The sequence below is a fragment of the Typopeltis vanoorti genome, chromosome 13 (genome assembly GCF_054136105.1).
Source record: "Typopeltis vanoorti isolate ZY-2024b chromosome 13, IOZ_Tvanoo_1.0, whole genome shotgun sequence".
NCBI classification, from domain to species: domain Eukaryota; kingdom Metazoa; phylum Arthropoda; class Arachnida; order Uropygi; family Thelyphonidae; genus Typopeltis; species Typopeltis vanoorti.
In genome coordinates this window covers 80,940,672-80,956,230 of record NC_143561.1, presented here as the reverse complement: position 1 = coordinate 80,956,230, position 15,559 = coordinate 80,940,672, and the positions used below count along the sequence as shown (strand labels likewise).

Sequence of the window (15,559 nt, the reverse complement as noted above, 5' to 3'; positions counted from 1 at the left end):
AAGGGCCAATTGCAGCATGTGTAAACAAACCTAGATCATCTAAAGAGTTTTATAGCTCATAAATAACCTATATGTATTAATTTAAGTCAGGCTGCGTAAGCCTGATGCGCTGATAGTCTACCCCGCATATATACGGGATTTTTAGCTATGGTCCCTCAGCTGATTAATATGTTTATAATTTATAAACCATTATCTTTAAAATTTTATTTGTCTATCAAAAATCCAAAAATAAGTAGACAATTAAAATCAAAGTCAAAAATTGTCCAAAGTCACTTAAACACAGAACACAATACACTCAATGTGTTTCACATTCAAAATCGAAATGACACTTAAAAAAATGTAAGAAGTACATATCATGCTATTTCGTCTATCCAAATTCGATGCAGAATTTAAGAAAACAAACAGCAGCGTAATATACACCTATGTTTCAGACTAAATATTTGGATAGATCAGTGTTTCTGAAACTTCAGATATCCGTGTACCTCTTCTTTAATTTTCATTATTACCAAGTACCTTATCAAAATAATAATAACAACAAATAAAAATATACTTCATTGTAAATGTCTGTTTTATTTGAATTTAGATGTACATTTAAACAAAAAAAAAGATTTATTTTTTAATAGAACAAAATTTATAATGACACTATACATTTTTACTTAATATAAATAATTTATCATCAATGAGAGAAGTGAAATTGCTTATTTCTATATCTGCTATATTGCTCTCTTTTGTGCGTTTTATAAATCCAGTCTTTAACCAATGATCCATACTTAAGAATCTGAAAGCTAAAAAAATTAACGTATTTGCTCAAATAGAACTTGCACTTTTTGTTCCAAAATTAAAGCTAAAAAATTGTGGTGCGAGATATATGTGGGGAATTTCGGAAACTAAAGTTTTCAGGAAAAAAAAACTGGAAATGGGTATGACTTACCAAGAAGCTTCTATTCTCCATCACTTCTTCTGTCTTTGAAAGCAGCTTCCTTGGCAACGTCAAAGTTATCTACCCAAATAGAGTCATCTTCTTTCCCATTATATCAAGCAAAAATTACCAGTAATTTAAGACTTGAGATACGTAATGAACAATCCTTGACAATTTACTAATGAGAAGTGAAAGATGTGCGCGATTAGAGTAGAGAAAGAGCAACTATCAAGAAGTGCATATGATTGGTGCGGTATTAACAAAAGATCGCGCGACCCAAACAAAAAGCAAGCTGATAATTGAATGGAAATGATAATTCTCTTAAACTGATTTCCATAATATCTGAAAAACATTCACTATATACTGCTTTAACATGTTCATGACTGGGTAGTGTCAAGCAAAACCTTATGTTGCACAGGCAACATCTGGTTTTGCTTGAGTCTATACAGCAGTTTCTGTTGGAGGGAAATGTTATTCATTACTTAGTGTTTATATTCACAGTTGTCTCTAATTGCAGTATTTGTTGAGAAATATATTACACAGTCTGCAAATGTCTGTGAACCTTATTCAGTGACATGAAAAACTAATTGTTTTTCGTGTTTCTGCAGTATAGTTGATGCTGTGGAGGGCATATTGTTTACTGCAGGGAGCGAGTTATCGCTCGAATGTGAAAGTCGGGGCGATAGTGACTCGCAATTAGAGTAGGAGAATTCATGCATAATATAATTATATATATATATATATAATTTTATCATCATCATCATCAAATTCCTGCCATGTACCCTCAAGGGGTGTACAGGATATGACAGTACTATATGAAAAAATTACATCATTACTAACTTCCTATCTACAATTTTCCTCCAAATCAGTCTGTTACTTGTCAAGACTCCAACATTATCAGATCTTATATTTCTATCTTCTAAGGCACTTTGTACCGTATCAATCCACCTATATCTTGGTCTTCCTCTGGGTCGTTTTCCTGCCAACCTGGCAGAGAACACTTGTTTTGCTAATCTTTCCTCTCCCATTCTATTTAAGTGACCATACCACCTGAGATTAGCTCTGCTAACGCATTCCTGGATGCTGACAATGTCAAGTTCTTTCCTAATATCTTCATTTTTAATATGATATTGCCATTGATGCCATCTGTTCACGCCTCTAATCTTTCTCAGGACTCTCATATCTGCGGTCTCTAGTCTTTGGTCAAGTGTTTTACTTCTGACCCAGCTCTCAGATCCATAAGTTAAAATTGGTTTGAACACTGTCTTGTATACAGCTAATTTAGTGTTCCGACTAATTTCTTTCTTATTCCATATGAATTTATTCAATTGACTTCCCACGATACCAGCTTTGCTGATTCTGTTGTCTATTTCTATATTTAGTTTACCATCTTCAGTAAAAATTGTGCCTAAGAAGCTGAAATGTTTTACATGTTCCACAGGTTCTCCATTCACAACACAGTTGACATTTTCAATGATTCTGCCTATTTTCATTGTCTTTGTCTTTTTATTACTGACCTTCATACCATATCTATTACAACAGCTATTCAATTTAGTCAGAGAATCTTTCAGACTTGTAGAGGATTTATTTAGAAGTATAACATCATCCGAATAAAGCAAAGAGCTGACATTAACATCTCCAATTTTGATATCAGGTTTAATACCACATTCCTTCATAATGTGATCCATATAGATAATGAATAACAGAGGGGATAATGTACATCCTTGTCTCACACCAGATTTAACATTAAAACATCTTCCTGTACTTCCTTCAATTCTAACTGCTGACTCACAACTCAAATAAAGACTAAGTATTGCTTGATATAATGCCCCATTGACACCATATAACTGCAGCGTATTGAATAGCTTCTCTCTTGGCACCTTGTCATATGCCTTTTCTAAATCGACAAAACTTAAATACAGATCTTTGTTATATTCCCATGCTTTCTCGACTATTTGTCGTAAAGTGAAGATCTGATCCTGACAGCCTCTATTTGGCCTGAATCCAGCTTGTTCTTCACCAAGCTTTTCTTCCGCAATTCTTCTCAACCGTTTCTCAAGTATACTTGCATAGATCTTGCCAGGAACACTCAGTAGGGAAATACCTCTGTAATTCTCACATTCAGTTTTATTTCCCTTTTTATATATGGGTACTATGAGAGCTCTACTCCAATCATCGGGAATTCGTCCCTCTGTCCAGGCTTTCTGAACTATGCAGTGCAGCCACTGTAAGACTCTTATACCACCATACTTCAGCATTTCTGGTCGAATATCATCTACTCCTGCTGCCTTTCCAAATTTCAAGCCTTTGATGGCTTTTTCTACTTCAAGTATGGATATGTATTCCTGACTGCATGCCTGGTCAGTGTTTTTTATCACTGTGCTGTCATCACTGCTTGTTTCATTTAGCAGTTTTTCAAAGTAATTACTCCATACTTCAAGGATATCTTTTTCTCCTGTTTTCATTTCACCTTTATCATCTCTAATTCCTTTTACAGCACTCTTTCCTCCATTCCTAAGCTTCTTCAACAACCTCCAGAATATTTTGCCACCTTCTTGATATTTATTTTCTATATTCTTGCCAAAGTCCTCCCATGACTTTTGTTTAGCTAGTTTTACACACTGTTTAGCTTTCTTACATTTGTCTCTGTATTCTGTAAGAGTAAAAGCTGACTTATTTGCCAGGAACTTTTGATATGCTTTCTTCTTTTCCTTCACTGCCTCTTTAACTTCCTGTGTCCACCAGGGAGTTCTGATTTTTTTATCCTTGCACACAACCTCACCACATGCCTCTCTGGCAGAATCAATCAATCAATGTTTCCTTCAGAGTTTGCCACTGAATCTCCAAGGTTTGATTCCTGTTCTCAAACACTTTCATTTTCTTTTCAATAATATTTCTGTATTTTAGTCTACAGTTCACATCTGAGAGCTGCTCAACTTTTATTCGCTTTAAAACTTTCTTACATATTATTCTTTTCAATATGAAATTCAATTTTATCCTGCTCAAGACTAAATAGTGATCACTTCCAATTTCAAATCCTCTGTACACTCTGGTGTCCTGCACCAGGGAGAAAACATCACTATCAACAATAACATAGTCAATGAGACTTTTCTTATTCCTAGCCTCTTCTCTCCATGTGAATTTGTGCACATTTTTATGTTGGAACATGGTGTTAGTAATAACCAGTCCATGTCCTGAGCAGAAATCCAACAGATATTTGCCATTATTATTAGCTTTGCTCTTTTCTCCAAATTTTCCCAAAATATTTTTGTATGTCTCACAATCATTTCCTACTCTGCTATTTAGATCCCCAACAAGGACCAACTTTTCCTTTTTCATTGTGTCAGTTGCTTTTTCTAAAGCCTCAAAAAATTCCTCCACTTCTACCTTAGTAGAACCTTCTGTGGGACCATAGGCACAAATAAGTCTCATTGTCCAGTTCCCCATTCTCATATTTGCCCACATTACTCTACTTGAGACTGACTGCCATTCAAGAAGATTAGCCTCGTATTTTGTGTTGAATACTATGGCTACTCCTTCTTTTCCTTGATTGTCATTGCCTGAATATAACATTTTGTATTTATTGCTCAGAAAGATCTCACCAGTTTTGGTCTTTTTTGTTTCAGTCACCCCTATTATGTCGATCTGGTACTTATCTAATTCCTCAGCTAGCTCCATTTCTTTGCCATTCAGGCTTCTTATGTTGATAGTAGTGATCTTTAACTCTGGTGATGTTGAGTTGGGGTTTGTTTTCAGATTTGTTCCAGTAGCTGACTTTTCGCTGTTCGCCCTGGTTCCCTGGCGAAAACAACGGGGGCCTTGTTTAACCGGGCGACGCCCCAGCCGGCATGAAATTTTGTCATGTTGTACCATCATTTTTTTATATATATATATATATATATATATAGACTATAAAAGTTTATGAAATTCACATCGCACGATACTTTATGGGTTGTTTCCTTAAGTATCTAATAAGTGGGTTCTAAAATGTTTAGTTTTAGTATGTATGACTATAATTTTTTTTATTAATAAAATATAATAAGTACATATTTAACTGTCAATGGGAAATGGTGCCTTTATTATTTGGTAAACTAAATGCTGTATATTTTTGTAAAATATCTTGTTGCCGTAATACGGCTGAACGAGCGCCCTTATTAAACAGCGCTGTTAGGCAGGCTGCCTCTATGCTACACTCTGTCAACGGTACTGGGCAAAGCACAGCATAAGAATGAATTCACGGTCTGTCGTAAACTAACAATTTCCACTAAAAATATTCGCTGAGTCAATCTTATCTCTTACTTTTATTTCTGTGAAATAAAATCTCTGGTAATATTGATAACGTTTCACTTCAAATAAATTATAATAAAACTGATGATGTATTAAGTTAAAAATGTTGTTAGATTATTAAGAATTCATAATAATTTGACTGATTTCAAATTTAATTTTTATTGCATTAACTATAATATGTAATTGTGTAATTTATATAGTATGATATAATTAAAGAATATTTATATACATATATATTTTATTATTTCCTATGGTGAAATGGCGCCCCTCATCGTTAAGCACCCTTGTGCGGCACACAATCTGCACAATCGCGGCCGTGCCCATAGGATTGCTGCAATCATCGCAGAAAAAGGATGTCCTACATCTTATTAAGGTAGGTACCATAGCTGTTTGTTCCTCACACTACGATGTCTGTTGACTTCTTTCCAAGCAGTGCATTTCGTCCTACTGGTTTTAATCTCACACCAAATAGCTTTAAATGTATCTTTCTGTTGAACTATTTTTGCTAGATGAAATTCTTCTTGTGCAGTCCTGTTCTCTTTATATTTCCTGAAAATACAGTGTCTCTTATATTCTAACTATGAAAATATCTTCCTCTGTTAACCATTTCATTAATGCCTAATTTTTGGCAGTTCAAGCTTACCAATACCAACAAGCAACTCCTCACCCTTGTTCCCCCATGACATTTCTGCCCTTGGTACACATGCGCTGCAACATCCTCATGAGCTGACAGATATCCTTTAATCTTTTAATGGATGTATCATTCAGATTTGAGGCCTAAGAAATTGCATTCAGCATTATTTAAATTAAGGAGATATTAAATCCCACATTGTTTTAAAACCAAATAAGAAACTCAAAGATTGGAATCAGAGAGTTTCATGCCGAATATAGTAAACTATGAAGTATCGGCGAACCACTAGCGTGAGCTAATGCAAGTGACCCTAGTACATAGTACAATACCGGAGAACTTGTAGCAAAGTCAGTAAAGCATTCAGCATTTTATGAAATTTCTCAATCTTGTATGTAGAAAGTTTTTTTTTTTTAACTTCGGTATACTATGTTAAAAATACCAAGAAATTTTATAAGCTAGGTTTTAATCCTTTTTTCAATCTTGCTCACTCACTTTTAGAAAGCATACATGTTCACCTTCATCCTCCCTAAGAGCTTAGGTTTCCCTGCTTTTACACATTCATTCTCTCAATGTACAAAACTTTCACAATCAGTCATGTACAAATCCTTTAGTACATCAAATTCACTACAGACATTTAAAGACTTTACGCCATTACTTTTTCACAAAGATAACACCTTAATTATTTGCTAAAATGGACTTTCAATTCATTCCTATCATACCTTGGCAAGAGACTTATAAGCTTTATTCTCTCACTCTGATAGATATGAAAGAAAAGTTGATATGAATTGAAAGAAAAGAAAGTTGAAAGAATATAATGCATAAAATTTTATTCATTATATTCTCATTCTCACTCATAATGGTGCTGCTATAACTGCATGTAACCTTTTTGCTTCTTTCAGTAATTCTTTCACATCCCCATGCATTCCATACTTTTCACCTATTAAATCATTCATTCCATCCAAAATTATTACTTTCCCCACCACACACACTTTTTTTTTCTGAAAATGAGAGCACCACTAATATTTTTAATCTTCATACGAGGAAAGCTCAATGTAGTCATGCTCTAATCAAGCACACACCCTAATCATCGAATTACCATATAAGAGTCAATAGTTCCAAACAGAATTGAAAGTTGTACAGGAAGATAGTCTGATGTGAAAGTCAGGTGTAAGATAAAGAATGTGCAGGATATCACCCTTCTTATTCATTATCTACATTGATCACATTCTAATAGGAAGTAACACTTTATGATATACACTCGGGTCTCTTTTTTATGCAGTTTTGAAGTTATGCGGTGCATAACTTCAAAACTTATGTACCGTCTACATAACAAACAGCGTGTTGCAGCACATTCTTGTGTAACGTGAGAAATGTGTAAGCAGTGAGTGTCCGTGAAGTTTAATTTTGCATGTGAGTAACTGTTTGTCTTTTCTTTATCGTAAGTCTAAATTTCGCTAATTTTTATTTTAAAGATTTAATTTGGCCCAGTGGAGAAAAAAAGCGCCAAAGAAAAGCAATTTCTTTGGAAATGAAAATTACAATTTTAGATCACTTAGCAAAAGGAGAAGGATCTACGGCGATTGGTAAGCATTTTACTTTAGGCGAATCTACTATAAGAGCAATTAAAAAGAATGAAGTTGCAATAAGAAAATCTGGCATTTCTGGCAAAACTAAGTGCCAAATTATCATTGTACTCAAGAGATGCTTTATTAGAAAAAATGGAATGAGCATTCATAATTTGGACTGAAGAATTAATTTGAAGAAGAATTCCTATAAGTGGTTATTTAATTAAACAAAAAGCTCTTTGGTTTTATGAACAGATGAAGCAATTCGAGCCATCTACTTCCGCTTCCCAGGCTGATAAAGAATTTTTGGCTAGCAAAGGGTTTTTAAAAAGGAATGCACTTCACAACATGAAAATTACAGGAAGATAGCGGATATTGCCCTGATCAAGTGTTTAATGCTGATAAAACATGATTGTTTTGGAAGAAAATGCCTAGTTGAACTTCCATTGCAAAGTCTCAGAAAAAAGCAAGTGGGGTTTAAAGCAAGCAAAGATCAAGTAACATTGTTACTTTGTAATCATTAGTTTGGCAATGCATCAGGGGATCGAATGTTGCAACCCCTCCTAGTAAATCGATCTCTAGGACCATGTGCTCTAACAGCTGCTGGTACATTGGATGGCTAATATAAAGGCCTGGGTAACAAATGCTGTATTTACTGAATGGTTCAATAATTGCTTTGTACCAGAAGTGGAAACATATATGAAGCAAAAAAGCTCTCGATTTTAAAGTTTTATTAATTGTTGACAATGCACCAAGTCATCCGCATTTAGAACATCCAAATGTACAGGTAGTGTTGTACTTCCCAATACAACAATACAAGCATTATTCAGCCATTAGATCAAGGCAAAATTGCTACTTTTAAAAAATATTACGTTAAGTACACTTTTCAATTTATATTGATAAACTAGAAAATGAATCGGTTACTGTTAAACAATAACTGACGTTTGGGGGAAAAAATTCTATTTTGGACTGCTTAAATCATGTTGCATCTGCTATCGCTGAAATAAGACCATAAACTTTAAATGCCTGCTGGAAAGCAGCTTGGCCTGGATGTGTAGCAAACAGTGCAACCATTCAAACATTATCAGCTGAAATCATTAGTTTGGCACATGAAATTGGTGGAGAAGGTTTTGATACATTTAGCCAGAACGATGTGGACGAATTGCTTGTGAATAATGCCTTAAGTGACGACATTATTGGATATTGATTAGTTTTAGATATCATCAAAGATCCAGAAAACGATAGTGAAGCGGAAGAAAAACCTGTCCCCCTCACTGCAAATATAATTCGAGAAAATCTTGAGCTATGCAATAAATTGCAAAATCATTTTCTTGTTAATGACAAATTCTGAACAAGCCTTTAAATTCCAAGGTGAGCTGAAGAACTGTATGTCTGGATATCACGAGCTGTATAAAAAAATTAGTAAAATCATCATAGCAAAGTTTAATCACTGATTACAATGTCAAAAGAAAAAAAATCAGCACAGAACGAGAGTGAAACTAATTCTGTTTGTGAAGAACCATTGCCTTTACCATACAGATCTGATGCACTGACTATCTGTTCTAGTGATGAAAGCGATTTCGCAACCAGTTCACAAACGTTGCTGAATATTGTCTAATAGCGACGATAATTCTGATGAAAAAATGTAAAAAAAAATTTTACTTTTCAATAAAATTAAATGAATAAAGCTTTAAAACAAACTTAGGCATTCTTATTTCCCTGAATTTTTATAAACTTTTTTATGTGATTTTAGGTTTATTTTAATTCATTGCTTTGGTTTTATGTGGTTTTAGAAAATTATGGAATGTATCCCTAATTTTTCAACATAAGTTAGGTCTTTTTTGTGCGATTTTTTATATGCTGTTTTCTGTGGAATGTATCTACTGCATAAAAAGAAACCTGACTGTACTTCTAAATAAATTCCCTACAATGTCTTCAGGAGATCCTAACTAAAACTTGAACACATCTAGTATGAAAATAATCAGCAAATCATGTAATTTTTAGTGAATATGGAAAATTAAATATGGAAATAGATAACTGAATATGTAAAGCTGGTATGGTGGGAAGCCAGATGAATAAATTTATATGGAATTAAAAAGAGAATAAGCTACAATACTAAACTAGCTGTATAAATGATGGTGTTTCAACCAACTGTAACTTGGAACAGAAAGGTGGGTTAGAAATAAAACAAGTTATCAAAGACTGGAGACCAGAGATAAAGATTTCTGTAGAAAATCAGAGGAGTTAACAGATGACAACACTAGTAGAATCATTAAAAATGATTCTACTAGTGATGATTAAAAAGTTTCATTAAAAATGAAAATATGAGAAAGAAACTTGACAAGGCATTCAAGAATACCTTATCAGAATAGCTAATCTAAGGTGGTGTGATGACAAACAGAATGAGAGAGGAGAGTCGCACCAAACAGGTGTTTGATATCAGGATGGCAAGAAAAGACCCAGATGAAGACCAAGGTGTACATAGATTGGTGCATTTCGTAGTGCCTTAGAAAACTGAAATACAAAATTTAACTATGGAGACAAAATGACAATAATCTTAATCAATGTGCAAGAAAACTAATCATAGCATCCTGTACATCTCTTGAGGATACACATGAAGAAGTGATTATGATGATGCATGCTTTTGACATAGCATCTTCCTAGTCAATCGCTGCTGATGTAACTGAAAACTGCTTTACTAATGCAATAACAGATTAGCAGTTAAGTATAACTGTTGATTTATTCTCACATTCAACTGAATCATAATGAAAATAAGCTCATAAAAATGAAGCAAATAGGATAGTTCAGTATTTAGAAATGGTAACTGTGCTTGAATAAGAAAAAAAAAAAGATAAAAGCTAACTCCTTAATTATTATGACAATAGCACAAATTAAACAGTTTAAAAAACAAACAGTACTTTAATGAACCACCAGAGCTCAGTTGGCTTAGAAAAGCTTTTGATTTTTCCAATTATTTGGAAAAACCTGGGTTCAAATCCGGTCAATGATGTGAGAAACCTTTATCAGGCATACTGAATCGAATAGTGAGTTAGCCAGTCTCACACGTAGGTAGAAGATTTTTTTCTCCCAGAAACTCGGGTTTTTCATCACTCTAAACAGACAAACTAACCAGAAGCACGCGTGCACACACACACACCATACATAGGACACTATGGAAATAAGGATTAACCATCCTGTTCAGTCGAATTTGGTTTTGAATACCTGCAGAGTGAAGTGTGGGTTTATGCATAAGCAAAAATCAGGAAGGATAGTTTAATAGTAAAATAATAAAAATATAGTTATAATTATGTGGTAAAGAAAACTGGCGTTTGGAATTTTTTTTCTGCTCAAAACTAACTCATCTGACTTGTAAGCAAGTTAGATCAAATTACATCAAATGATACCAAGTCTTAACTGATACTTCAGCCCTCTAGAATATTCACAACATAGTGAAACCCCCATCCTAGTTATGCAAACACATACCTCTCCATTTTCATATTCCACTTCTAAACTGCCACCTTTAAAATCTGCTAAAACTTCAGCTCCTTTCCACACAGTTACTGGATCTGGAATCCATACACGTGCTCCCTAGGAAAGATTAATTAAATTGAAGTTATCAATACTGTGTCAATTTTGAAACCAATGTTTATACAATCATCTTTAACTAATGTTTAAATTGTTTTACTAAATTAAAAAATAAATAAACATAACATTTAGTAAACAGCCTTTTTTCTGAAGAAAAGAGTACTTAATAGCTAAACATTGAAAAAAAAAAAAAAAAAAGAGTAAATAAATAAATAAACTAAGTTTAGAATTTCTTCAGTTGCAAAGAAGAATAACGCTTCTTTTTTTTCTTTTTTTTTTTTAAATGACTGGGACCCTAATATAAAGTGACAATTTCAGGAACTCTACTAATGGAATTCAATAGTTCTTACATGAATCATTTCACAAAACTCTAGACTTTTCCCAATTCCTTTACTGAAAAACAAACAACCAGTAGAATGACTAAAACTGTACTTTTAAACTGAATCAATAAAAACACTATATCAAAATACTGCAGTGACTCCGTGAATAAAAAATAAAATTAGTATATCATGATGACAAAATGTTCTTGAGGCTATTGAAAAAGCTCAGAAATGGAGGAAGAGTTATAAATTAAAAGATACAAAGAAATCATATTCTTGGTTTAATCCTTTATCCAAGTATACAAACAAAGTTTGTGACTGAAGTATTTTCAGGACTGGGCAACTTGTATATAGAAGCTAATGACTTCACATCCCTTGCCTTAGTATCCCATTGTGCAAAGCACACATCCTTACACACATGGAGAAGAAGAATTGGTAAGAATAATGGGTGAAACAAGACCACATAGTTAAATTGCATTTTGAGGGATGAAAAATCTGAATTTCTAGAAATGGAAAAACCCAGCCACTCTTGTCTGTTTTCGAAATGATGCAGAATTAGCTGGTCTTAGACCACTAATACTATATCAAGTGAAAAGCCCTCAATGGCTATTCCCATCATAGATGGGAATTGAAAGGTCATTCTGAATTTAGGCATCAGTGACACCAACTCAGCTACGGAAGCACTGGAGGAAAAAGTACCACAAAAGTAATCAAAGATGATAAAGGTAATAAAAAAAGTGAGGATAAGGTATTCTGAATGTCTGGGGTAATTACCATACTTTGAAAAATTACTAAATGAGAAAAACAGAGGCAGAACAATGACAGAAAATTCAGAGAACAATAACAAACTAGGTTCATACCAAATAAGGTCTGTCACAATGAGATTTTACTTCAACATAAATAGTTGGGAAATCATGGGACTATAACAGAATCTGCATATGAATCTTTCAGGAAATTCAGAAGAATTACTACCCCTACATCTATTCTGTCCGATGCAGTTGCTGCTCCCATAAAAAATGTAACCAAATTACTGAAACAAGGGCTATCCCTTAATAAATTCATACTATACTCTTAACATTCCTACTTTCATTAATCCATTATTCCAAACTAACCAACCTCTTCACCTCTGAAACACAAGCTGATCAACATTTCCTTGCTTGGAAAACCAAGCAAGGAAACTGATGTTCCATCCATTCCCATAGATTTACAATAAAAAAAAATAAAATACAATATAAAAAAATTCTAAAGACTTTTGGGTCATCCTTTCATCCAGTACAATTACGTAGTATTAAGTAGAAGCTGCCAGTTACAGCTCATCAGAATTGATCAGCATCATACATGACTGGCTTGGACTATTACCTACGTAATTTGCGAAATGATGACTGGCAAAATACTGTGTAAGTTACTGTATATTGCTAGGAATAACAGAATACAGTGGTATATTAATATATTATTATTAGACCTCCAGGGAGTATAGTACATATTACCCACACTAGTTGTCATATCTTTTCTTAAACTCATTCATACTAGATGCACTCACTTCAACAGACAAACTATTCCACTCACTCTCAGTTCCATGAGAAAAAAAAAAATCTAGCTCTTATGTCTTTCTTAACAGCACACTAACTTAACTTCTATGGATGCCTCCTTGTCCTCTCTCCACCTTCCATATAATGAAATATTTTATCCAAGGATATCATATAATCTCTCAAAAAGTTTACAGACCTGTCACATCACCACTCTTTCTGCTCTACCAGTATCTGCAGTCTACATCTCTCAAATTGTCCTCATAATCTACATTCCATAATTCCAATATCATCTTGAACTCTTCTTTGCAGCCTTCTGACAGCTTCTTTATTCCCTTGGAACCCAGGAGACCAAATCTGTGCACAATAGTCATATAGATATCAAGGCCTGTAAAGAGGCAAAATGACTTCCATATCCTTATATGTCAATGTTTTCAACATCACAATTATTCTACGAGTTGTATTTGAAATTACTGTTATGTGACTGAATTGAACTTTCTATCCACCATAACTCTAAGATCTCTAGCCTTGTCAGTTGCTCCAAGCATAATCCACCAATATAATATGCTGTTGAATATCACATCATGCCAAAGTACATAACTTTGCACTTATTAACATTGAATTGACAGTCATTATCGGCTGCCCACACTTCCAGCTTATTCAAATAACTCTGTAAATGTTATATATCAGTAGCATCTCTGATTAACCTGCCTATCTTTGCATCAAACTGAAGATCTCTTGTCGACCTCTTTCCAATATCATTAACATATAGATTAAACAATAGTCCAAGGACTAATCCCTAGGGAAATAAACAATATTAAAATAATTCAATACAGTGATTTCTCAGCTATCTGACCTTCATTTATTGTCATTTCCTAAAAAATTAAAAGTTACTAACATTGAACTGACAGCAATTTTCATTTACCCACATTTCCAGCCTATTTAAGTCATTCTGTAAGTGTTGGATATCAGCAGCATCCTTGAATGGCCTGCTTTTCCTTGCATTATCAGCAAACAATCGAATATCTCCTGTCAGACTTCCTAATGTCATTAATGAATAGATTTTGAACATGAATGATCCGAGGAGACTGAACCCTGCGGTACACCACTGGTCACCTTAAATCTGGCAGATTCACACCTACCTTATATCACTTTTTGATATCTTTCTGTCAACGATTCACTTATCCAAGTCAAGAGTTTATATTCCAAACCCAAATTCTTCAGTTTATGGAACAGCCTTTTATGTGGTATCCTATCAAATGTCTTAGAGAAATCCGACAGTATCACAGTGTATCCATTCCATTATCTGTTCCTTTATCCAAGTCGGTCATAATATTGTTATAAAATACAAGCAAACTGTTAAACTCCCTACAGAAATGGGAACCTCCCTACAGTAAACTCATGCTGTTCCTTGCAGAGTATAGCTTGTAGCTTGTCTGCTTCCCATTTCTGTATGCAAGTTTTTACCAACTTCTCTAAAATCCTCACTACTACACGAGTGATACTGACAGGTCTGCAGTTAGATACATTGGTTTTTGCACTACCCTTGTACAATGAAACTATCATGCATTCTTTCTATTCCTGTGGTATCTTTCATGAGCTGAGACTATGGTTATACAAACATGACAAATTATACAAAGGCCTGGTTAATTCAGCTGAACATGCCTTTAGTTTACATGCTAAAAGGCATGTATTCCATATGAATCTTCCATCTGACTATTGCCAAATTCCTATCTAAGCTATGCAATAGCTCTTCAACCTCATTGTCATGCACCTCTAATAATTCATCCAATGCAGTAATAGCACTGTGCATCATGTTACATACTGATATATGGCAGTGACATGCCCCAAGTTTCTGTTCTTGAACACCTGCTGTTTAACTTGTTTGTAAATGATATATCATGTGGACTAACTAGGGATCTTCAGTTATTTGCTGATGATTCAAAATTGGGAAGCATTATAAGTAGCACTGCTGTTGCTGAATCCCTTCAGGAAGATTTGAATAAACTTTTTACTTGGACAGAAGAGTGGAGTTGTAATTTTAATATTTTAATTGCAAGGTGTTGCATTTTGGAGTGCAGAAATATGTTTGTGTACTATATTGACAGCGTACTGCAGGAAGTGGATGTGATTCAAGATTTGGGAGTGATGATTGACTATAGCCCGAAGTTTAGAGGGCATACTGCAAGTGTTGCAAAGACTGCACATCATAGTGCCACTATGATATGAAGTACTTGAACATGCACACTCTCCCTCTGAGTCTTTGGACTCCCTGGAGGTGTCAAATAATAATAAATAATAATAATGTAGGGATAAGGAGGTGGTTGTGCCACTGTATAAAGCACTGGTCAGGCCACACTTCAACTATTGTGCTCAGATTTGGTCACCTGGTTTTCAATGTGATGTAGAAGTATTGGAGAGGGTCCAAAGAAGAGTGGCTAAGGCAATATCAGAACTCTGGAATGCTGGCTATGAAGAGAGATTGAAGAAATGTGGATTGCAAAGTTTGGTGGATAGGATGAAAATAGGTGATATGATAGAGACATTTAAGTTAGTGAGAGGATTTTATCAGATTAATCCAGAGGGGATTATAAAAAGAGTAGAAGGCAAGAGGGGAAGAACCAGAGGCTATCCCTGGTAGTTGTGTAAGAGTGTGGTGAAGAGGGGTGTGAGGAGTAGATATTTTACATGAAGACTTGCCAGTGAATGGAATGCATTACCAGAAT

At 34.4% G+C, this 15,559-nt stretch overlaps 1 protein-coding gene across 2 annotated transcripts in view; it reads right to left on the bottom strand.

Annotated features, from left to right (window-relative positions):
• The window catches only part of didum (dilute class unconventional myosin), a 696,374-nt gene that overhangs the window by 668,359 nt on the left and 12,456 nt on the right, over positions 1 to 15,559 (bottom strand). For both annotated transcript variants that reach the window (XM_090402302.1, XM_090402303.1), the window contains exon 2: positions 10,886 to 10,990. In XM_090402302.1, the coding sequence (XP_090258428.1) occupies positions 10,886 to 10,990 (105 nt within the window). The remainder of the gene's footprint in view (positions 1 to 10,885; positions 10,991 to 15,559) is intronic.